The sequence below is a fragment of the Coffea arabica genome, chromosome 6e (genome assembly GCF_036785885.1).
Source record: "Coffea arabica cultivar ET-39 chromosome 6e, Coffea Arabica ET-39 HiFi, whole genome shotgun sequence".
Taxonomy (NCBI): Eukaryota; Viridiplantae; Streptophyta; class Magnoliopsida; order Gentianales; family Rubiaceae; genus Coffea; species Coffea arabica.
In genome coordinates, this window is record NC_092321.1 from 911,095 (window position 1) to 932,504 (window position 21,410).

Genomic DNA, 21,410 nt, shown 5'->3' on the forward strand with positions numbered 1-21,410 from the left:
AGGCGCGTGCATATGCGAAAAACAGATTTCCACCACAAACTTTCACCTGATATGCCTATTTTAGCCTTCACTCTTTAATAATAAGAGACCAGCTTCCGTTTCTTCTGAGTCTTCATTCAATCTGTTTCCAGATTATTCATTAACTACTGTAGACACCAAATTTTTAGTGTATTTTTATTTACTGTTATTTTTATTTTTCATGCTAGTTTTTATTTACTTTTAGTCTTTTATTTTTGTTTTAAGTCATTTTAGCATAGAATTTATTTTTAAAAAAAAAAAAAAGAGGGAAACCCGCAAGCGGGTTTCAGGCTATTTAACAAATTACTTAAAAAAAAAAAATTTTTTTTACATGCAAGCTGCGTTGAGTTGCACATGCCCATCGGAGGGCCCTAGGATGCCCAGCAAACCTCCCCTCTCATCCTCACCCTTCAGGTGAGGGTTTGAGAGTATGTGTTTGATATAAATAGAACAGAAACGCAGTTTTTAGTCATTTTACATAAGGGGGAAACCCGCAAGCGGGTTTCAGGCAGGCTATTTAACAAATTACTTAAAAAAAAAAAAAATTTACATGCAAGCTGCGTTCTTCAAAAGGGTATTTTCGTCTATTCACTCAGCTCCGTCTGTTTTGCAGATTTCTGTCCACTTTTCAGGTTAATTCAAACCACGGGGTATCGACTGGTATGATATCAAACCACAGGGGGCTTTTATGTATGATTGCTTAACCACAGGGGGCTTTTTTGTTGTTTACCCATCTTTTTATGAAAACTAGCTCTTTAAATAGTTGCTAACTATTTAGGGCTATTTTTGTACATTTCAAATTATTTCTTTTACAATTTCCTGGTCAAATGCAAATAGTTGTGGACTATTTATGGGCTCCTTTTACCACATGGGTTGTTTTTGAATTATTGATTGGAATTAAAATATTGCTGTGTCATGCCCCTTAGAACTGGTTGCTCTGTCATGTAAGTTAGTCAACACCACCTAAGGGTCTTATTAGTCAGTGAAGTGAAGTTCCTTTCCCTTTCTTTCCATCGGATAGGTAGCTAGAACTTGCTTCCCCTTTCTAATTGTCTTTCCTGCAAAATCTTCACTTTTCTACCAATTCTTCCAACAACTAATTGTCTTTCTTTTTTATTGCAGCCCAGAAAATCCTCGACATGCACGTGAAGTTTTCTTTTGCCCGAAAATTCAGCTCAGTTAAATTTCTCTTCCCCCAAAATCTATCATCCTGCAAAATCTTTAGTTTTCTACCAATCGTCCAACAACTAATTGTACTTTCTTTCGATTGCCACCGAAAAAATCCTCCACATGCATCTGAAGTTTTCTTTTGTCCTGGAAATCGGCTCACTGAAATTTCTTTTCCCCCAAAATCTGCTCACTTTAGGGATTTAGGGATGACTGCTGTACCGAGTTATCATCTATGGTACAGCTTCCAAAACTTACTATTGCCAGCCTTATATATACTTCTGTTTCCGAGTTTTGCCAGCATTCAGCCGAGCAAAGAAAACATAGGTACGCTTCTATATTCTCTCCTCCTATTTTGACTGGAATTTTTTTTTAATGTTCCTACCTTCTGTTTGTATTGTCTTCCGTTAATTAAAGGCTGTTATGTGTTTGATGTTATGCATAAAAGAATATAATTATGATGATAATTCTTTGGATTAACTTATCTTTGTTTTTTCTTCTATTTTTTAATTTCAAGGGTTACCCAACTTTTAAGAGGTGCCCTACTGTGAAGGCTGAAACTGGGTGAAAGAGTCCAAATATCTGCGGATCCCCAAGAATGTAGTGGATGGAATACAAGCAGCATAACGCAACAGATGCATTAGCAAGGTTAGCTGTGTATTTCCTAGCAAAGTGGGAGTTGATGAACATTGACCTGTTGGCTCTAGAAGTGAAATGTGATTATTTAAAATTTGAAACATATGTGTGGATGATCAACATTTGACCAACCATGTCGATATGTAGCGTCGTGTACTCGGTTATCAAAGAAGCAAGTTTTGAACTATAGTAGCCGTTTGTGTTCCACCAATGTTTTATTGCTCTATGAGTGTTTGAAATTTTGCCGTCTACCTGAGTTATACGCAACAAAAGAAGTGCTGGGAGCATTTGCAGTTTTTGTATTTGCCGAGAACTTGCCATCTTTTCATCTCATTTGCGGAAGAAAACTTAAGCCAAAGATGACATCTTACCGTCGCAAGTGTTTTCATTTTACCACCGTTGTATTCATTTTTTAGTTCGGTTGGTGCTATTTTCTGCTGATTAAAAATAAATATTGCTCCACTTTGATGAGAGGTTGTATTGGTGACAACTGAGAGGCGCGAGAGAGAGCTCACTACTGTGTGTATGGTTTTGCATGGTAAAATGTGGGCGCGGGTGGGCGGGGCGCAACAACGTCCAGTAGTAAAGTAGTGCCACTTGAGGGTCCGTCTGTTTGCTTGTAAAATAATTTCCCAAGAAAATCTTTTCGCTGAAAATCATTTTCTTGAAAAATTCGCATTCTAATATAATTATCAGTTAGTATCTCTCTACTACTACTATAGACAATCCATGTTAAACACCACAATCAATTTGAGAGTCAAAAAACGGTAAAAAAAAAAAAATCTTTTTAAAGCATTCATAGAAAATTCTATGAACAATTGAATAAGATGATGTAACCAACAATACTGTTGATTTAGATTCACTGAAACCTTTTGCAGAAGTTTGGTTTCCATTGGATAGAGTAAAACCTTTTTTCTAGAAAAAAATTTTTTGTACGCTTTTTCAACCAAACATTAGAAAAAAGGGAAAACATATTTTTGAAAAAATTTTCCATCGATACAAATAGACCCTAAGCAAGCATGTTTTGATAGAAAATTATTTAAAATAATTTTTTTAAAAATCATTATTTTTTTAATATGATGTACGTTAAATAAAAAAATAATTTTGAACTCGTGTCCTAGGATGGAGAAAAATATTTTTTAATATCATTATCTCTAATATTATTTACCTCTTGAACCTTAGCAAATTATCCTCATTGTTACAGATTTAGTTGCTCTTGAACCTTAGCAAATTATCCTCATTGTTACAGACTTAGTTGATCATATCAGTGGGTGGGCCGTTGCGTAGCACGGCCAGAACCATACTAGTTTCTCTATAATTGCCGTGCTTTTTCTCTAATATTTTTAAAAACTCGAAACATAATTCATCATGTCCGTTCCTGTATATATCTTCTTTTTCGCAGTCTACAGCCAAAATTTTATACACCAGATCAATACTATAATTCAAGTTAATAATAATTTCGTTAAAAGTGACAACGATGGAAAATCAATGAAAATCGCAATAGCCAACAAAAAAGGTTGCACCATAGCGTGTAACGTGTTACGTATCTGATTGTATGGATAGCAAATAGTCACTTAATTTGAGGGTTCACCGCCATATTGTCTGTCTGCCACTTCATATCTGCAAAGCAACATCGATGATTTTTTTTTGGGGTATTAATATAACCAAAATAGTTAAAACACATCACTTAATAGTATATGTGCATATGTATAGCAAAAAACCTCTAAAAAAAGTTCTGTCAAAACCTTCTAAAATCTACAATAGTGAAGAAATTAACAAATCAATGCATTGTATGCATTAAAATCGTTTAACAGAAATATATTTGACATGTATAAAAATATGCGAGAGAATAGGCAATAAGCATATCTGATTCTTGAGATCAGCATAAAATCTATATAAAATTGCCTTTAAAACAATCACAATTCTCACTAGTCTATCGTAATTTTTCTCGTGCTCATCTCAACTAATACAATATTAAAACATATATATATACATATATATATATATAGTCCATATGGCTTGGTAATTAAGAAATTAATAAGACAATAAATTACTAAATAATTTCTCTATACCTTAAACAAGTAAATTACTAAAATTTGAATATACTTGAAAAACTTCTAAACAGAAATATGAAATATTAACTATTAGGAAGTTTGGTTCAATGATCAAATTTTACCCATTCGGGCATTGTGAAAGTGTCTTTGCCCATGTACGGATCTCGATTAACTTCCATGACCTTTATTTATTTCAACTCTTTCAAGAAGGGCCAGAAGGTGTAATCACTAATCACCGGTACTTAGATGAAAATGCACGTGAGTGACGTTAAATCCTGAATATCCATCCTTCATTCCGTAAAGTTGCAAACGAGTCGAATCGTGTCGAATTTAAATCTAATTAAACCGAATCTCAATATAATTTTACGAATCTCGAACTTGACGAATTCAAAATGTCAAATTCGAGCTCAAGTTTGATATTAAAAAAAATAAAAATAATTATTTTATTTTTAAAAATAAATAAAATAATATTTTTTAATAAGTAATAAAATATTAGGAATATATAACTCTTTCAAGAAGGGCCAGAAGGTGTAATCACTAATCACCGGTACTTAGATGAAAATGCACGTGAGTGACGTCAAATGCTGAATATCTATCCTTCATTTCGTAAGGTTACAAACGAGTCGAATCGTGTCGAGTTTAAATCTAATTAAACCGAATCTCAATATAACTTTACGAATATCGAACTTGACGAATTCAAAATGTCAAATTTGAGCTCAAGTTTGATATTAAAAAAATAAAAATAATTATTTTATTTTTAAAAATAAATAAAATAATATTTTTTAATAAGTAATAAAAATTAGGAATATATATATATATATATATATATATATATATATATATATATATATATATGTAATTTTACTATTAAAATAAAAAATTATAATCAAACTCGAATCGGCTTCTGAGCTATACTAGTGAGTGTGTTTGGATTGAGATAATTTGAAAAACAATACTGTAAAAATATCTCTAATAATTCACAATCCAAACAGACCCTATAATTTGCCTCACAAATTTCAATCACCTTTTAATTTCACATACATCACATCACAAAAAGTGCTATAGTAATTATCTCAAATAAATCATCCAAACAAACTCTAAATAAGCAGACAATAATATTTTTTAATTCAAGTTCAACTTAATCAGTTTAAATTCAACTCGAGTTCGACATTAATCGAGTTGAAGTTGAGTTCGGACTCCTGCTCGCGATCGGTTAGATTCGTTTGCAGCCAGCCCTACCCATCCAGCGGCATTAACCTCCCAAAACCGCTCTGCCCTTCCTTTTTCTTCTTGGCCTCTTTCCTTTTCTCCTCGGACACAAAACAAACGCACGCACAGTACAAATGCACCTCTCTCTCAGTTCCGCTGTGTACAATTTTCCAGCAGAAAATTTTGCACTAACACCTTGTGAAAAACCTGCATTTTCTCTCCTGAAATACTACTTACTCTTACCTGTTTACTGACCGATCCCCAATCAGCAATCACTCTTCCGCTATTCCTCTACTCTCTCTCCAGACACACACAATCACGCTTACCTGGACTAACTGGGAAAACTGGTTGATTGATTTCTTCATTTATTGCTTTGATTGTTTACCGATTGATAATAATGGCGCTATCAGCTTCCGACTTGCCGATGATGTATACGCTTCTCGCAAATTCATTGAGCGGCGATCAAGGCGTGCGTAAGCCAGCCGAAGCTGCCCTAGCTCAATCCGAGAATAGACCTGGTTTCTGCTCTTGCCTTATGGTAATAAGCGTTTATATCATTCATATGTATACGTATATATTAGCAACTCCTAGGGTTTAAGAATTACCTTAATATCGCGTGTTAGTTCATATAATAGTTCAACGGTTTAATCTCAATCGTGTCGTTGTTTTGGACAAATGTAGGAAGTTATCACTGCAAAAGATATAGTGTCTCAGGTGGATATCCGGTTAATGGCATCCGTATATTTCAAAAACAGTGTTAATCGGTATTGGAGGAACAGGCGTGATTCTTTGTGAGTTTCATTTTCTATTTTCTCGAGCTTTTGAGTTCTTCATGCTTATACTGTGTACCTATAGGAAATATGTTTGTATTATTAACTAGTTTGCTGTTATTATATTGACAAGCATAATAGTTGTTGTTATTGTTGTTATTTTGGCTTGAGATATTCTTGACTACTTAGACAAGAAAAGTTCGCATGTGTGGGTTGTTGTTAAACCAGAAGGTGCTTTTAGACATTTGCGATTGGCGTGTACTTGGTGCAAGGTGGTACACATTCTGAATGGTCTGCGGTTGGAGCAAGTCTTCACTGGATAAATTATTTGGGCAAATTTATTGTTGTATTAGGTTATTGTTATATTAAGTTATATGTTGCTTAAAAAATATCTTGTGTGGTTGATTGGGAATAATTTTCTCTGTTTTTGAGTTATCAGTTAGGCAAAGCAGAAAATGCAAGTATATGGGATTGAAAATGATGATGTAACTCTTTAGGATAGACACTGGTTTTGTACCATTTACTGATCCATTCTCAAGCCTGTACTCAAGATATCCAAAAGTGAGGGCTACTTGTTAAGAAGAAAAAGAACGGTATAGCTGTTGATTTAAGCTTTGAAATATTTGAAATTGTGCCAACGCTTTCTGCAATCTGAAGAGCTTTTAGATCATCCGGGCCATTCTGCTGCTTGAACATGAGGTGATTTGCATATGAAACAAGAGTGGAAATATATGCCTTTTCTCACCACGTTGTTTTATATTCTGCAATAGCTATATTATTACCGCACTAAGGATTAAAAAAAAAACTGAGCCATAATTGGGTTGTTAATGAAGCAAGAAAGGATGCAACATTTTCTCTCATGTGTGTTTTCATGATGGTAACTGGATTTGTACTTACCTTCTGATTGGGTCAGGGAAGAGGGACTAAGATTCAGTCCTTCACTTGATTTTAGATGCAATGGTACAATTTATTCCTGCCACCCCTTTCATTTAAACTTCATTCTATGTTGTTGGCACAGACAGACATTTGCTGCTTTCTGAGATACTGTCTGTTGTTTATTCTTGGCAGGGGAATTAGCAATGAGGAGAAGATTCATTTGCGGCAGAAACTGTTATCACACTTGAGAGAAGAAAATGATCAGGTCCTATTTTTTTTCAGTTTGTATGCATCATATCTATCTTATCTAGATGTCTAAACTAAATCACTTTCGATTTAATTTTTTGTGGAATTCTGGAAATAATATATTGTGCTCCCTAATTTCTGGCATTTGCAGTTGTTTAAAGCCATTTCTGTCTGATTTCATTGATTACTTACTTGATTTGGTTGAGTACAGATTGCTCTTACCTTGGCAGTGCTTATTTCGAAAATTGCTCGGATTGACTACCCAAAAGATTGGTAAAATCTATGCTCCTGATATAACTCTTTTCTTAGGTCCACTATATGTTTAGAAATTCTGAGCAAAATTTGCAAGTAAGAGTATTGAAATCAATAATTGGAAGCATTGTATTGCTTTTAAGTTGTAAAGAGTTAATATTTACTAAATGTAAGAATTGTTTTGTTGCATCTGTTAGACATCATTAATTTTCTGGGCCAAAGTGGTGTCATTTTTATGGTTCTTTTACTTAGTTGATGATTGTTGAAAGACTAGCAGCTGTCCTCTAACTTTTCGGCCATGTATTAAGACATTAAATTTCTGCAATGCATCCTGGTTGCATTCTTCATTTTTACTTTTGAAATTCCTTTTATGCTTATTTTGATATTTGATTGTTGAAGAGCATAAAATATTGTCCAGGTCATCAAAAGGAGAGCTACATGGTATAAATGGACTAGTCAATCAGGGATTGTGTTGTTAGGCTGCACATTGACAAGAGGATAAGGATTGATCCGTCTTTTGTGACTGTGGAATCCTGGATGGAAGGAGAAATATAATTGCCAAAACTAGCTTTTGTCTGTTGAATGAGATTAAGCTGAGAAGTTATTTTGCTTGAATGTCATCTCATGGAGGAGTAACTACCTTGTATCAGTAAATAATTAACCTCGCGCTATAGAGGCATTGGTCTGTACATATTCAATTTGTGTAAACAAGTAATAGTCACTTTTCTTCTGAGGCTAGTGAACTGAGGTCATTGTTTCCTATGGGGATGTGTGGATAGCCTTCCTACCTTCTCATTTCTCATATGTACTAACAAAAACACAAAAAAAAAAGACAATGACAAAGAAGAAAGAAATTTTGGAATACTGATTCTGTGGGTGGATTTTTCTCCTCACAGTTGGGTATTTTACTAGCACTTATTGCACTCCAAAGTCCTTTTGTTTATTTTCTGCAATTTTTTTCATCTCTTACATTACTATCTCATAATTTCTTCTACAGGCCAGATCTCTTTTCTGTCCTAGCACAACAACTTCAATCAGCTGATATTCTTAGTTCACACAGAATTTTTATGATTCTCTTCCGATCTTTGAAGGAGTTGTCCACTAAACGTCTTACTGCAGATCAAAGAAACTTTGCTGAGGTGCAGACTACTGTTACATTTTGCCCTACACTTAGTCATTATTATTATTTTTACATTTTAATGTTAACAAAAATAGTTTTGATTGCACAATTTACTTTATCAAGGATTTGCAAGAAATTTACAAATAAATTACTTTTTTTTTCTAATCGCTTTACTATGTCTTTTAGATGACTTTTAATAAGAAGTTTATTCTATGTAATATGCTTTACTATTTCTTCTATTTGAATATGTGATACACATTAAAAATCTTGTAATTAACTAAAGCATTTTGAAGAGGCGTAGTGATCTTTGAGAAAGTTAAATCACCATATCCACTTGTTGTTAGGTAGTAGAGGTTGGTATAGTGTCCTAATAGCTTGATACCTCACTCCTCTCTCTTGATATTTTGTTCACTTATCTTTGTAGAATGTAAAACATTATCTTACTGTACAGAAGCAGCTTGGAGGACACAAAATACTTGATTTGGAATAAGGTCATTAAAATATTGGAAATTAGGGTTTGTTTTGATTTGAAATTGGTAAGCTGACTTTACTAGATAACATCTACCCTTATGCAACTCTTTTAAATTTTTGGCAAGTTGCTTCAAATTGCAGTCAAGGTAGCTGTGTTGAAATCGACCTCCTTAAGAGTTTCACTAATTGCCTTTCTGAGTACAGCAGTGCTTGGCTTCAATTTATATTCTTTAGGCTTGTCTCTCTCTTTGTTCTGTACCTGAGAGTTGAGGTCTTCTGCTTAGCACATACTGACAATTTCTTCCCTGGGACTCCTTTGGGCTTGAAACAGTTTTCTGGTGCGCTTGGAATGATTTGATGTTGTTTTAAAGGGGTGGATTTGGATGGTGGACTAGATTGTTTGACTGTTTAACCTTCCTGCAGAGTTCTAGCCATTTTGAAGTCCTTTTAGATACTTATGAAAGAAAAAAAAGTGAAAAATGCAGCTCTTTTAGACTGTTTTGATCATGCCATCTGGAGCTATGCAGCTGTCGTGTGAGCTTAAACTTTATTGAAGATTTTTACTACATTTTATTGGCCATCTTCATTGTGATAGAAATCTATTTTGTTGTAGCATATGCTATTTTTGTGTGATGTGTGATGCTTTATTAATATGCTAATCTTCTACACCTCTCATGATGGTTTGGCTCGGGCAATTCTGGCCTATGTTGTAAGAGTTCGACATTTATCTTTGGCAGATATCAGCCAAGTTTTTTGATTATTGCTGGCACCTTTGGCAGAGAGATATGCAAACTATACTGCAGGGTTTCTCAGTTCTTGTTCAAAATTCCAGTCTTGGTGCTTCTGAGTTACGCCAAGATGATCTTTACCTTTCATGTGAAAGATGGTTTCTTTGTTCAAAGATAGTACGCCAATTAATAGTTTCTGGCTTTTCCAGTGATTCAAAAGTTATACAGGTAGTTGATCTAGTAATATCTATTCTTTATCAAATTCAGATTATTTAAGCCTATTATCTATTTTTGAGGTATTTGAAGACTGGCATATAATTTGACAGCATTAATTTCATTCAATTTCTTTTCAGGAGGTACGCCCGGTCAAGGATGTCTCTCCTATGATGTTGAACGCCATCCAATCAATTCTTCCATACTGTGAGTTTTCATTCTTGATGTTGATTATAGGATATTTAGTTCTTAGTTTGTTGACTTTTCTGCTTGACCTGAAAATCATCCATAGTTCCTACCAAATCAGTGCATGGGAGTCCTTGTCTCAAGCTTGTTAGGAAAACATTCTAACTATAGACTTGTTTGGCAGACAAGTTTTTTGCCAAGTTTGTCTGTTACAAGTTTTTTTAAAACTTTAGCTACAATAACCTCAAAAAACTTCTCAAAGTTTTTAAGCTATACACTTCAAAATATATTAAAAAAAACACACTTCAAAAATTTTTAAAAAAACTTCTACAGTAAGTTACAGTAAAGTTTTAGACAAACACCCAAAAAACTCTTGATCTAGAAACATTGTCAAAGGAGAAGTGGTGGGGGTCTGATCTACTAACGTGATTCTGTAATCCGAGATATCTGAATTTGATACAAGTATAAGATTGTGTTAGCTTTATTTCCCATTGTTGAAATTGAAACATATCCTCCTATGAATTCTAAAGTAGAACTTATGAGTGTATAGAGCATGGGTTCTAGAAGTATGGACTGCACACACCCGCCTAATAATTTGCATGGTTGTATTGCAAGTTTTTGCCAAGATGTGGAGATACCCTGATTTTGGTTTGACATTATCGTCTGCTTTACTTTTACATGTTTACTTGAGGGTCAGCACTTTCTTTGGATGCTCTGCTGTGCAAATTTACTTGCTCATTAAGCTTGTTGATTACTGATTTAACAAGTATAAGATTCTGTTAGCTCCATTTTCTCTGGTTAAATGTGAAACATATCCTTTTGTGAACTTCTAAACCATAACATGTGAGTGTATAGAGCGTGGCTTATTGGAAGTATTGTCTGCACACTCCTGGTAACTTGCATGGTTGCATTGTAAAAGTTTCTGCCAAAATGTGGAGATACCCTGATTTTGGTTTAACTACAGATGCATCTTTCCAGGAGCAACATCCCAAATTCTGGGACTTCTTAAAGAGGGCTTCTATCAAGTTGATGAAGATTTTAGTTGCAATTCAGCTCAGGCATCCTTACTCATTTGGCCATGAATCTGTCCTTCCTGCAGTCATGAACTTCTGTTTGAAAAAGATTATGGATCCTGAACCATATCTATTGTTGTTTGACCAATTCTTGATTCAATGTATGTCAATGGTGAAAACTGTTCTAGAATGTAAAGAATATAAACCAAGCTTGACTGGGCGTGTGATTGATGAAAATGGAGCTACACTTGAGCAAGTGAAGAAAAAAGTTTCTAGTGCAGTTGCTGGTTTACTGGCTTCTCTCCTCCCCAGTGATCGTGTGGTACTTTTGTGTAACATACTCATTAAGAGGTAAGAGCATTTCTGTCTAATTCAATGTGCCTTCTATTCCTTGCAGTTTTAAGTTTTGTGTCTATCTAAATATCTGTGATGATATTAAACCCAAATACATAGTTCCTGGTAAGGAAGAAATTGTAACTCAAATAAGATGAAAATGGTAGTCCTCTGCCTCTTAATACTATTTATAATAATTACCTTTATGGTTGTTGATTGTTCATTTGATTCAAATGTCTCAGTCAATTTCTTCCTAATGAAATTTAGTTTTGGCAACCCTTTCATTTAATTTAGTTGGTGGGAGGGTTTGAGTTGCTTTGGTGTTGCTGAATAGTATGTTTATATCACTTGCAATTGAGAACAAGGTCTAGATATGTGGGTACTGTTAAACCATTACAAAATATCTATTATACATTCTGGGATGGTAACAGCTTTTAGGTATACTACCTCATTTCTGCAAGAGGTGGATGCTATTCAAGCATAATTGATTTGCTTCAACCTTTAATCGTGAGAGAGCATTAAAATTCTACTGTTATTTGTGCCTCTTGTTAAGCTGCAATTTTCTCTCTGTTTGTCTTGTTAGTGAAGGAAGTAGAAAACTTGGTCCAATTTCAAAACAGGATTTGATGCAGTTTTGTAATCTTTAACAAACTGAATATTGGATGTTTTCTTTACTTCTTAATCAGAATTAATATCATCTCATGGTTTTGTTGCTGTGGCCTCTAATTTTTTTTAACAGGTATTTTGTCTTAAAAGCAAGTGATTTGGAAGAATGGTACCAGAACCCAGAGGCCTTTCATCACGAGCAGGATTCAGTATTGTGGTCTGAGAAATTAAGGCCCTGTGCTGAAGCTCTATACATTGTTCTTTTCGAAAATCATAGCCAAGTAGGTGCATTTCAGTCTCTTTGTTTAGCTCACAATTACTCGGCACCCTGTCTGTTTTTTCTAAAGCATTTTTTTTATATTCCTGAGATGTGCAGCTGCTAGGTCCTGTTGTTGTTTCCATTCTTCAGGAAGCGATGAATGGCTGCCCTTCTTCAGTAAATGACATAACTCAGGCATTGCTCCTCAAGGATGCTGCTTATGGTGCGGCAGCATATGTTTATTATGAGCTTTCTAATCATCTGAGCTTTAAAGACTGGTAAGTACTTTTCCTGCAGCAATGTTTGGGACCATATGCTTGTTGCTTGGCTGCAGGATGTGTTTGTTGTGAACAATGTATCCTATGCAAATGTCTAAAATCAAGCTATGAATGAGAATTTGAAGTGTTGTTTGATTGCAAATTTTGCATGTAAAAACCAGTTTGGACACTGTTGTAAGAGCATGACATAGTTTATTAGCCTATTCTATCCTGTATTGGGTATTTGAATGTAGAGTAATTATGCATTTGACTTCTTGTATGCAAATATGTGAATAAATACTCTTCAGTTTTTTTTGCTTTTTAACTCTCTTCTTGTCATTAATCTACAGTCATATCCTTTGCATTTTAAGTTTTGTTTTCTGTTGTCATAGTTTTAAAATGATAGCTTCTACAATTATTGTAATGTTAAGCATGTGAGAATGAACCAATATACATGTATAATGACATATAAGCAGACATCTCAACAAAAATATGAGAGAGAAAAAACTCACCATAAAGAAAAAACCTGGGACAGCCTCCCTGATTATGTGGAAACAGTTTGTTCCAAACATTCTCTCAAGTTAAAGGTTCTTAGTCAGTGTCAGCACTTTAGGTTAGTTTATTTGGCGAAAGAACTCGCAATGTTCTTGGTCTGCAAATCTGACTTTTTTGCCCTCTTCCTCTTTGCTTCTTTTTTATCCTCTGTGGGGACAGTTTATGTTTTTCTTTTTTTGGGGGAACGGGGGAGGGATGGCTATGGGCTAAGTTGTTTCTCCTGTACTCCTAACCAACCGAAATATTAGCTAATGCTGAAAATTACAAATTATTATTATTATTAAGAACCAATCATTGATACAGTCAGACCATTACATGCTTGTGTAAGCAACATGATGACAGGTTCTGGGAAATAGATTGGCTAATTCTATTTGCTCTTCAAATGTATTGTTATTTCATTCTCTTGTATGCTGTAGTTAACTCAGTATTAAAAATTTCTTAGTAACCCTGTATGGTGATTTTATGACTTCACATTCCTTGAATTTGTGATGTAGGTTTCAATGGCCCACTATCTCTAGAACTTTCAAATGATTGTAGCCTTTAAGGTGATTTTGTGACTTGCCGTTCTTTCAAAACTGTTTGTAGGTTCAATGGTGCACTATCTCTAGAACTAACAAATGATCATCCAAATATGCGCATCATCCATCGGAAAGTGGCATTAATTCTTGGGCAATGGATATCAGAGGTAATATGACGCTCTTTGTAGATTCATGTGCAAGTATGCAGTCATTGTGCTGGATGAGCTTGGCAATATAACCTGGTGTATAGCAGATGTCCTGTTATGCTAGAGTTGATCAATCAACTCTCAAGGAAATTTCTTTGAATCTTTCTACAAGTGATTGTAGTATTTTATGGGCTTGAATTAGTAGAGCATATACTGAATGCCATTTACGTTGTTTGTATCATGGTATAATTCAGCGTCTGACAATGCATCTGTAGTAATTTATGGGCTTGAATTATTATAGTAGATGCTGATGCCATTTGCTTTCTTTGTATCATGTTATAATCCAGCATCTGACAATGAATATCTAATGATAATTTGTTTGCAGATAAAAGACGACATGAGAAGATCAGTGTATTGTGCTTTGATCAAATTGCTTCAGGACAGAGATTTGTGTGTCAGGGTATAATGCAGATTGTACCAAGTCCTATCTCCTTGTGCCTGTCTTTATCCCTTCTATGTTTTATAATTGTTCTCTAATTTCAGATTTTCCCAATCTGTCATTGATAACTTTTTCTGGTTCATAATTTAAGCTGGCTGCATCCCGATCTGTATATTTTCACATTGAAGACGCGAATTTCTCAGAGCATGACTTTTTAGATCTTCTACCGGTGTGCTGGGATTTATGTTTCAATCTAATGGAGGAAGTACAAGAGTTTGACTCAAAGGTACTTTAAAGCTTCTTCTCAAAAAAGTGCACATAGCTATAACGTGAAGGTCAAATTGTGCTCTTATTTCTCTCGCACTAATTGTCCTGCCAATTTTTGCTTTCTTCTGATTGTAATTGCTAATTTTCTTGGTTTTCCTTCAGCAATAATGAAATATTGTTGTATACTGGCTTATTAAGTTCCAAGAATCTGATCCATTTATTGCCTGTGGGTATTGCTTTCTTTGTTTTCTTTGATATGCAATGGTATCAATTAGTTAATGCAACTGTCTCTTTATTAAAGCCGACTGCATTGTTATGGCAGAAGAAAAATACAGTGCAGTATATGGCTGCTTGCTTCATGTATCCACAACCTGATTTTGGGGCAAAAGTAGTTTCATGTTTAAATCAGATTAAATAGACAGTACCGAGATGTTAGCTTAAAATGGAAGCAGCCTGGAATAGTTTTGGGACTTTTCATGTTCTGTTGTTGGATATGCCTTCTGCTTATTTCTAAATTTGCATATTTATATAGATGTCATCTGTTTGACAGAACTTTTTTCTTCATTCTCCACCTGCCTATCTCCTATCTCTCCAGGTTCAAGTTTTAAATACAATCTCTGTCCTTATTGCGCATGTGAATGCGGTTATCCCATACACAAATAAGTTGTTGCAGTTTTTCCAGAAGGTAAATGTTACTGTTTATGGCTACTTTGGCGCTGACTGATAAATTTGGCTCCATTAGTGTCATGGTTAGTAGAATTGGGTTTGTGCACTTGTGCTTGTGCCTTTTGATGTCCCTGCACCCTCTCTGTAAGAAAATTCTGGGGTTGGGGAAAAGAAAAATGAGAGATGGAGAAGATAACTACTATTAATTCCTAAAGGGTTCAAATTTTCTTGTTATCCACTTGGTATTTTGCATACTTTATGAAGCAGAATCCGTTATTCTCGCTGCTGCAATAACCCAGCCAAAAATATTCAACAGCTACTTCCCTGCAATTCCCTGCAATTTGTTTGTGAATTTTGCATCCTGGGGGATGTTTGATGTTTTACTAAATTGACTTTATTCTACTTTTTGACTTATTGCATATATTAATTAGGCCTGGGAGGAATCTTCTGGTGAAAGTCTTCTGCAGATTCAGCTTCTTTCTGCATTAAAGAACTTTGTATGTGCTCTTGGTTATCAGTTACCTATCTGCTACAACATGTTGCTACCAATTTTACGAAGTAGTATTGATGCAAATAGCCCAGATGAACTTCTTGAAGACAGCATGCAGGTCAGTGATCAAGTGATTCTGAATACTTCCCCTAAAAGGTTCGCTAGCATTTAGTTCAATTCATCCTACTAACTTCATTGTGTCTTTAAGCAGTTATGGGAAGCCACAATCTCACATGCTCCATCAATGGTACCTGAGCTATTGGGATGTTTCCCCTGTCTGGTGGAGATATTAGAGAAAAGTTTTGACCATTTAAAGGTTTAGATGGGAATTAACTTTGTCTTGTATTTTTGCTGTTTCTTTATGATATTGCCTTCACTCTTCATCTCAAAAGCAGGTTGCCGCTAATATAATCGAAGGGTACGTGATATTGGGTGGAAGTGATTTTCTCACTATGCATGCATCAAATATTGCTAAACTTCTTGATCTGGTTGTTGGGAATGTCAATGATAGAGGGTTGCTCTGTATTCTTCCAGTTGTTGACATTTTAATTCAGGTATTTGATATACATTTCTGACTGAATTTTGAACTTTTCCTTGTAGCATGGTGAAAGACGTTCACCTGCTTTGTTTTCTGTGTTTGCATGGCATGGGTGCTGACTTGTGTCCAACAATATGCAAACTGTAGTGTCTCTCATACAGGCGCACATAGTAAGGACTGATGAGGTAGCTTAATGCTACAATGCATACCATTGTAGAAGATTGCTTTTTGTTAATGAAAATTTACTGATTTTTTTGGGTTTTTTTTTGTTGTTTTTTTTTGGGGGGGGGGGGGGGGGGGTTTAGAGCACCTGCAATAATTAACTATAAATAAATCTGAGGAAGGTCAAGCATATATTTCTCGATCAATCATTGTTACCTCACAAGTGTATGTAGATCTTTTGTTCTATAGTTGAGAATATTAAGGTAAGAAAACAAGTATGAAGTTTAACTTATGTTGTAATTGGTAAGTTGCTCAAGAAAATGGTGTATTGTATAATTGCTGAAATGAGAGTGTTGCTGTTATGGGCTCTATGCTTCCTAATCCAGAAGGTCAAATAGATTATGTTTAGTTGTGAAAAATTACGTAGAAAAATATCTGAACTTTAGGAAAGTTGCATACAGCACGAAGTGTTCTTTACTACTATAATGTATAACATTCAGTTCCCCTAATATTTTTCTGAGAAAAATCTAATTGCTTCTGCACATTGGCAGTGTTTCCCAGTTGATGCTCCACAGTTGATCAGCTCCACTCTGCAGGTGGTTCCTGTTATATGTCTATATCTTTTCTAGTTTTTCATAATCTCCTTGATGATTTCTATTAATTTTTTTGAGAGACAGTCTTGAAAACTTGAGCATATTTCTTGGTGTCACCAGAAACTAATCTTAACATGCTTGACTGGAAAAGATGATCATGATCCTTCTCGGACAGCTGTAAAGGCGGCTTTGGCAGCTATACTTGCAAGGACATTGGTCATGAACACCAATTACCTTGCGCAGCTAACATCAGAACCATGGTTAATCTTGCATCTGCAAAGAGCTGGTCTTTCAGTTGAAGAAAATATCCTTCTATGCCTGGTAGACTTATGGCTTGACAAGGTTTGTTTATCTGAAAACTTATAATGCCTATAAATTTGCATTATTATGCATGTTTAGCTTCTAAATTTCTTCAGAATATCAGCTTGCATTTGATTTGCTGTGTTATGCACAAGGGGAGCTCTTAGGTTATGGTCTTTAATGTAGATTCGAGGACTTGTAATACCTAGCACGTCTAATACGAACAATGACGATAACAATAACTTGAATCCCTTCCCACTTCTTAAATCTCACCCTTCCCCTGATGATGTTTTTTCTTTTTTTTTTTGAAAGTAACTATAACTCAATATTATTAATCTCTATACCATTGATATGAAGATGTTCAATCGAGTTTGCCATTTCCATGAGGACCCAATTTCATCATTGATTACTGTTCTTTAAACAGAGTTCTAGATAGTTGATCAATTAACTGTTGTTTTTTCATTGTTAAAGGTTGACAACGTAATTTCAATTCAGAGGAAGACATTGGGTTTAGCCCTCTCTGTAGTTTTGACTCTGCGGTTGCCTCAGGTATTAGATAGGCTTGATCAGATCCTAAGGTAAGCAATGAATTGTAAACATTTGATTACCTGTTATCTCAATGTAGTATGACCCTTTTAATCATGCAGTGCTCATTTATATTGTGTGGCAGTGCATGTACAAGTGTAATCTTGGGTGAGAGTGAGGACTTAACAGAAGAAGAGTCCAGGTTTGATTTTCCAGCATCCTATATTTAAATTTCCATGACAGTTCAATTGTATTAGCTTTGATCCTCCCAGAAATGGCATGATAATTTATCTCGTTTCTTTTGTGTGTTCTAAATTGTTACATGCAACAATAGCAGCGATATTAGCTCTGGCCAGCCTCATGTCCCAAGCAGAGAGTTCAGGAGGAGACAGGTAAACATAATTGGTATTTACTTGAAGGTGAGGATTTTACTAGTAGGAATTATTTCTTGCTCATCCGTTGTTTTTCTTTAGATCAAACTTTCAGACCCAATTAACTTAGTATCACTGGAGAACTCGGTGAGAGAGAATCTTCAAGCATGCGCTGCTCTTCATGGAGAGGCATTTAATTCAGCTATTGGTAAAATGCATCCTGCAGCCCTAGCCCAATTGAAGCAAGCATTGAAAATGTCATAAGCTAGAAGCTAGATTGGATGTTTCAGGCTGGGGCCTTTTATTATGTGAGGGGTCTACATGCTTTCCATGATCCCCAAAAAGCTGAGGACAGTATAGGTACTTGTCATCTGCAAACCTAATGCTAATGTAGCCAAGCCTTGCATGAGATACCGACATAACCTATATGCATATATAGGGATTGCACCATTTGGTTTAAGGTCTCACGCTTGTCATTTTCACTTGAAAAGATTAACTCTTTTGTGGTTTTGAACTCCTATAAATATAGTAACTGCCACAGTGAATAATATACATGCTAACATGCGAAAAACTTTCCTAATATGTAACATTTCATTTTGATAAATTTTAGTTATTTTTGATAGTTGCATCCGCAAAATTTTATTTTTCCTCTTCTATTGCACACAAATTGGGCGTGTCATAAGAACTAGTTGAAATAATTCCAGGTGTTCAAGGTTCAAAATCTTGCAAGTTGAACTTCGAATAAGTGAACGGAATAAATGGTGGATTAATTTATATTTTTTCATTCAGAGTAGGGCTCAAAATAAAATCATATCAAACTATGCCTATCCTGTGGTCTCCATTTACTTTATTCCTATAATCCTAATAAACTCTTTGGTCAATTTGTTGGGTTCGACCTCTTATCATGGAACATATGCTTGGTTTATGCTTCTTGTTAAACTGTACTCAAATCTTAAATGAGTATAAGATACAAATTTCCAACTTGTGTTTGTTACGCCCTACGTGGTGCTCTATTTCTATTAGTTAGTTTTTCTAACATTAAATCCTCCTTTTGCACAGGTTTTGAAAATACTCGAACTTCCAGATTGTGAGTGCTCTGCAATGAATTCGTATTTAGATAATATTGTTTTGCGGATAGGCTTGTTATCCATTAACGAGAGTCACTGCAGCATGGTAATCATTCTGTTCATTATCCTTTTTGTCATCCATTCATGCATGTTTTTTTCGAGGCATGAGGATCAGAATCTGTAGGGCTGACCAGGTCTGCATGCTCGTTCATGGCAGATGTACGGTAATTGAGGGTAAATGATTGAATTTGTGGGGCTTTCAGGTGATGTGCAAGGCTTTTTTCTTCCCCTTTTTTTTTTTTTTATAAAAAATAGTTTATGTAAATGTATGTACGAGGCTTTTGCTCATTCTTTCTCCATTAAGTATGAAGGAAGGGAGTCATTTTGGAACGTTTCTGTGCATTATCAGGTGTTGGTTCTGCCACGTGGGATTCCAGTTATGTGCATATTTTGTGTGCCGAAGTTGAGTCATCTGATTTCGTGCTTTTTGTGTTTCTTTTCCAGTTTTCCAAAGGGAAAAAAAAAGTACCGGAATAACAGTTTTGGATGTGGTTGGATGATGCTTGTTTAATAAAAAAATCTGAAAAAAAGGTTCATTTTGATTGCACATGTTTTATGTGACGTTAAAACTTGCTTATAAATTATGCTAATCTGCATTACACAAACTATATGACTTTAACTCTGCACCCTATTAAACACCATTTTTGAAGAAAAGAAAGTATCGTACAAGAGTATCTTTATGCATACATACATACATGAACGCATTTGGATATGCTCTTGGACGTCTTAGCGCTAATTATGCGCAGTTACGAAGCCACCATAGCTCTCACACACAAAAATCAAATGCTATTTTGTTGTTCCTAGTTTCTATCAGTTTAGTCGATATTATACAATTTAGGCTTCAATCTTAGGAGGCTAATATTAATTATTAGGGCTTAATATAAAAAAGGAAAAATCAAGCTAAATATAGCTCACACATAGCAAAGTTTATTCTGTTGTCAACAATTTCTATCTATTCATTTAATATCATGATTTTGCCTTAAAAATGATAGATGGCAAACGTTGCTTATATCTCTAATCGATATGATTCACATTGCACTTAAAATATATATATGCCCAGGATTGACAGAAGAAGTCACTTCTCATCCAAAATTCCATTTCAACTTCCAGAAAACTATTACGATAGCAGATCGAAGCATAAACACAGAAAAGATACAACACCACAAGCCACTGAGGAAAAGAGACTTCCCAATGACAAAACTATACTTTACTGTATCATATATGTGTATTTTGAAAAGGCGTATTCTTTTTATCCAATTTTGCAAGTCTAGCAACTAGGTAAAAGTTTTAGAACCTTTTTGATTGTAGACTGTCTTTTTGCATTTCCAATCACATGCACGAGGACATGTGTCACCATGGCTTACTGCACATGTTGAAGGACAAGATCATATACTTCCCCTGCTGCAAAGAAGTCTAATTTTCAAAATGGTCTGTCCATATACCAACATTCAATTCCAAAGATCTCTAACGTCATAGCTCCTGAAGTACTCTTCCAATCTGGGTTAATATAATACATTCAGTTTAAATGACAATGGGACGCTATTCGGGATATAGCACTAAATTCCAAAAATTATCTGGGCTAAACTAGCATTTAGAAAAATGTGTGGTTAACCAGGACAGCATAAAGGATTAGCATCCCCTATCAGAGTAACTATGACAAAAGCTTCATATGGAAGTTAATCCATTGCTTATTCAAAGTGATCATCATCTAGGGGAAAAAGAATTTAAGAAATAACAGATATAATTGTGCTTGATGCTGACAGAGATGTCCTTTCTTCACCTAACGAGGGCAAAAAGAATAATTTCAAAATGGCAGAATAACACTTGGATTCCTGACCAAACAATACAGGATGAAAATGAAACCCAATTAAACGAAAGCCCCCCTTGAAGTTTACAGTGCAAGACGCCTTCCCTTTTTCTCAGGCCTGAGCCTGACAAGCCTCAGAGCAACTTCAGCAGCAGTTATATCAGCTGCTCTTCCAGTCACCGGTTTTTCATGTACAATTAGTATGCTACACTAGCATTTAATCGTGTGCGTTAATAACACAGACACAGAAAGATAAGTACCATAGTGGAATTGTTTACAGAGAGGAGGGGGGGGAGGGGAGAAAATGTGGCGAGGAAAGTAACTGCAGACGAACTCGGCGGCGGATTCATATTTGGTGACCAATTCAAGAGAGGTGAGATCCAAATCCCTCTCCGTCTCACCTCTTTCATCATCCGGAAACATCCCCCTCAAACTAACTTCTACTGCTCTTTGTATAACTAACATGCATCTACCTAGAGATTTTTCCACGGA

General features: G+C 35.2%; 1 protein-coding gene across 6 annotated transcripts; it reads left to right on the forward strand.

The window, feature by feature from the left end:
* The first annotated feature begins 5,071 nt into the window (after window positions 1-5,071).
* LOC113696092 (uncharacterized) lies at window positions 5,072-19,658 on the forward strand. Of its 6 annotated transcripts, XM_027215429.2 has the most exons (26): window positions 5,072-5,622; window positions 5,766-5,875; window positions 6,923-6,995; window positions 7,188-7,249; window positions 8,226-8,367; window positions 9,557-9,775; window positions 9,901-9,967; window positions 10,911-11,310; window positions 12,032-12,179; window positions 12,275-12,435; window positions 13,555-13,654; window positions 14,019-14,093; window positions 14,224-14,358; window positions 14,935-15,024; window positions 15,437-15,613; window positions 15,707-15,811; window positions 15,891-16,049; window positions 16,747-16,791; window positions 16,909-17,130; window positions 17,560-17,666; window positions 17,759-17,815; window positions 17,948-18,005; window positions 18,087-18,344; window positions 19,044-19,157; window positions 19,269-19,314; window positions 19,461-19,658. In XM_027215429.2, the coding sequence occupies exons 1-23, from the start codon at window positions 5,482-5,484 to the stop codon at window positions 18,246-18,248; spliced, it is 3,015 nt and encodes a 1,004-aa protein (XP_027071230.1). In that variant the 5' UTR covers window positions 5,072-5,481; the 3' UTR covers window positions 18,249-18,344; window positions 19,044-19,157; window positions 19,269-19,314; window positions 19,461-19,658. The 6 variants fall into 6 exon arrangements, with proteins under 6 accessions (XP_027071230.1, XP_071910313.1, XP_027071229.1 ...); XM_072054212.1 differs by having other exon boundaries at window positions 19,044-19,314; XM_027215428.2 differs by lacking the exon at window positions 19,461-19,658 and having other exon boundaries at window positions 19,269-19,441.
* Window positions 19,659-21,410: the final 1,752 nt, after the last annotated feature.

What these genes read in the sequence shown, in the direction of transcription:
- LOC113696092 (XM_072054212.1), top strand. Translation starts at nt 5,482, where the DNA reads ATGGCGCTATCAGCTTCCGACTTGCCGATGATGTATACGCTTCTCGCA. An exon ending in GTGATTCAAAAGTTATACAG is followed by an intron (nt 9,776 to 9,900) that starts GTAGTTGATCTA and finishes ATTTCTTTTCAG; the next exon opens with GAGGTACGCCCGGTCAAGGA. An exon ending in CCAATCAATTCTTCCATACT is followed by an intron (nt 9,968 to 10,910) that starts GTGAGTTTTCAT and finishes GTTTAACTACAG; the next exon opens with ATGCATCTTTCCAGGAGCAA.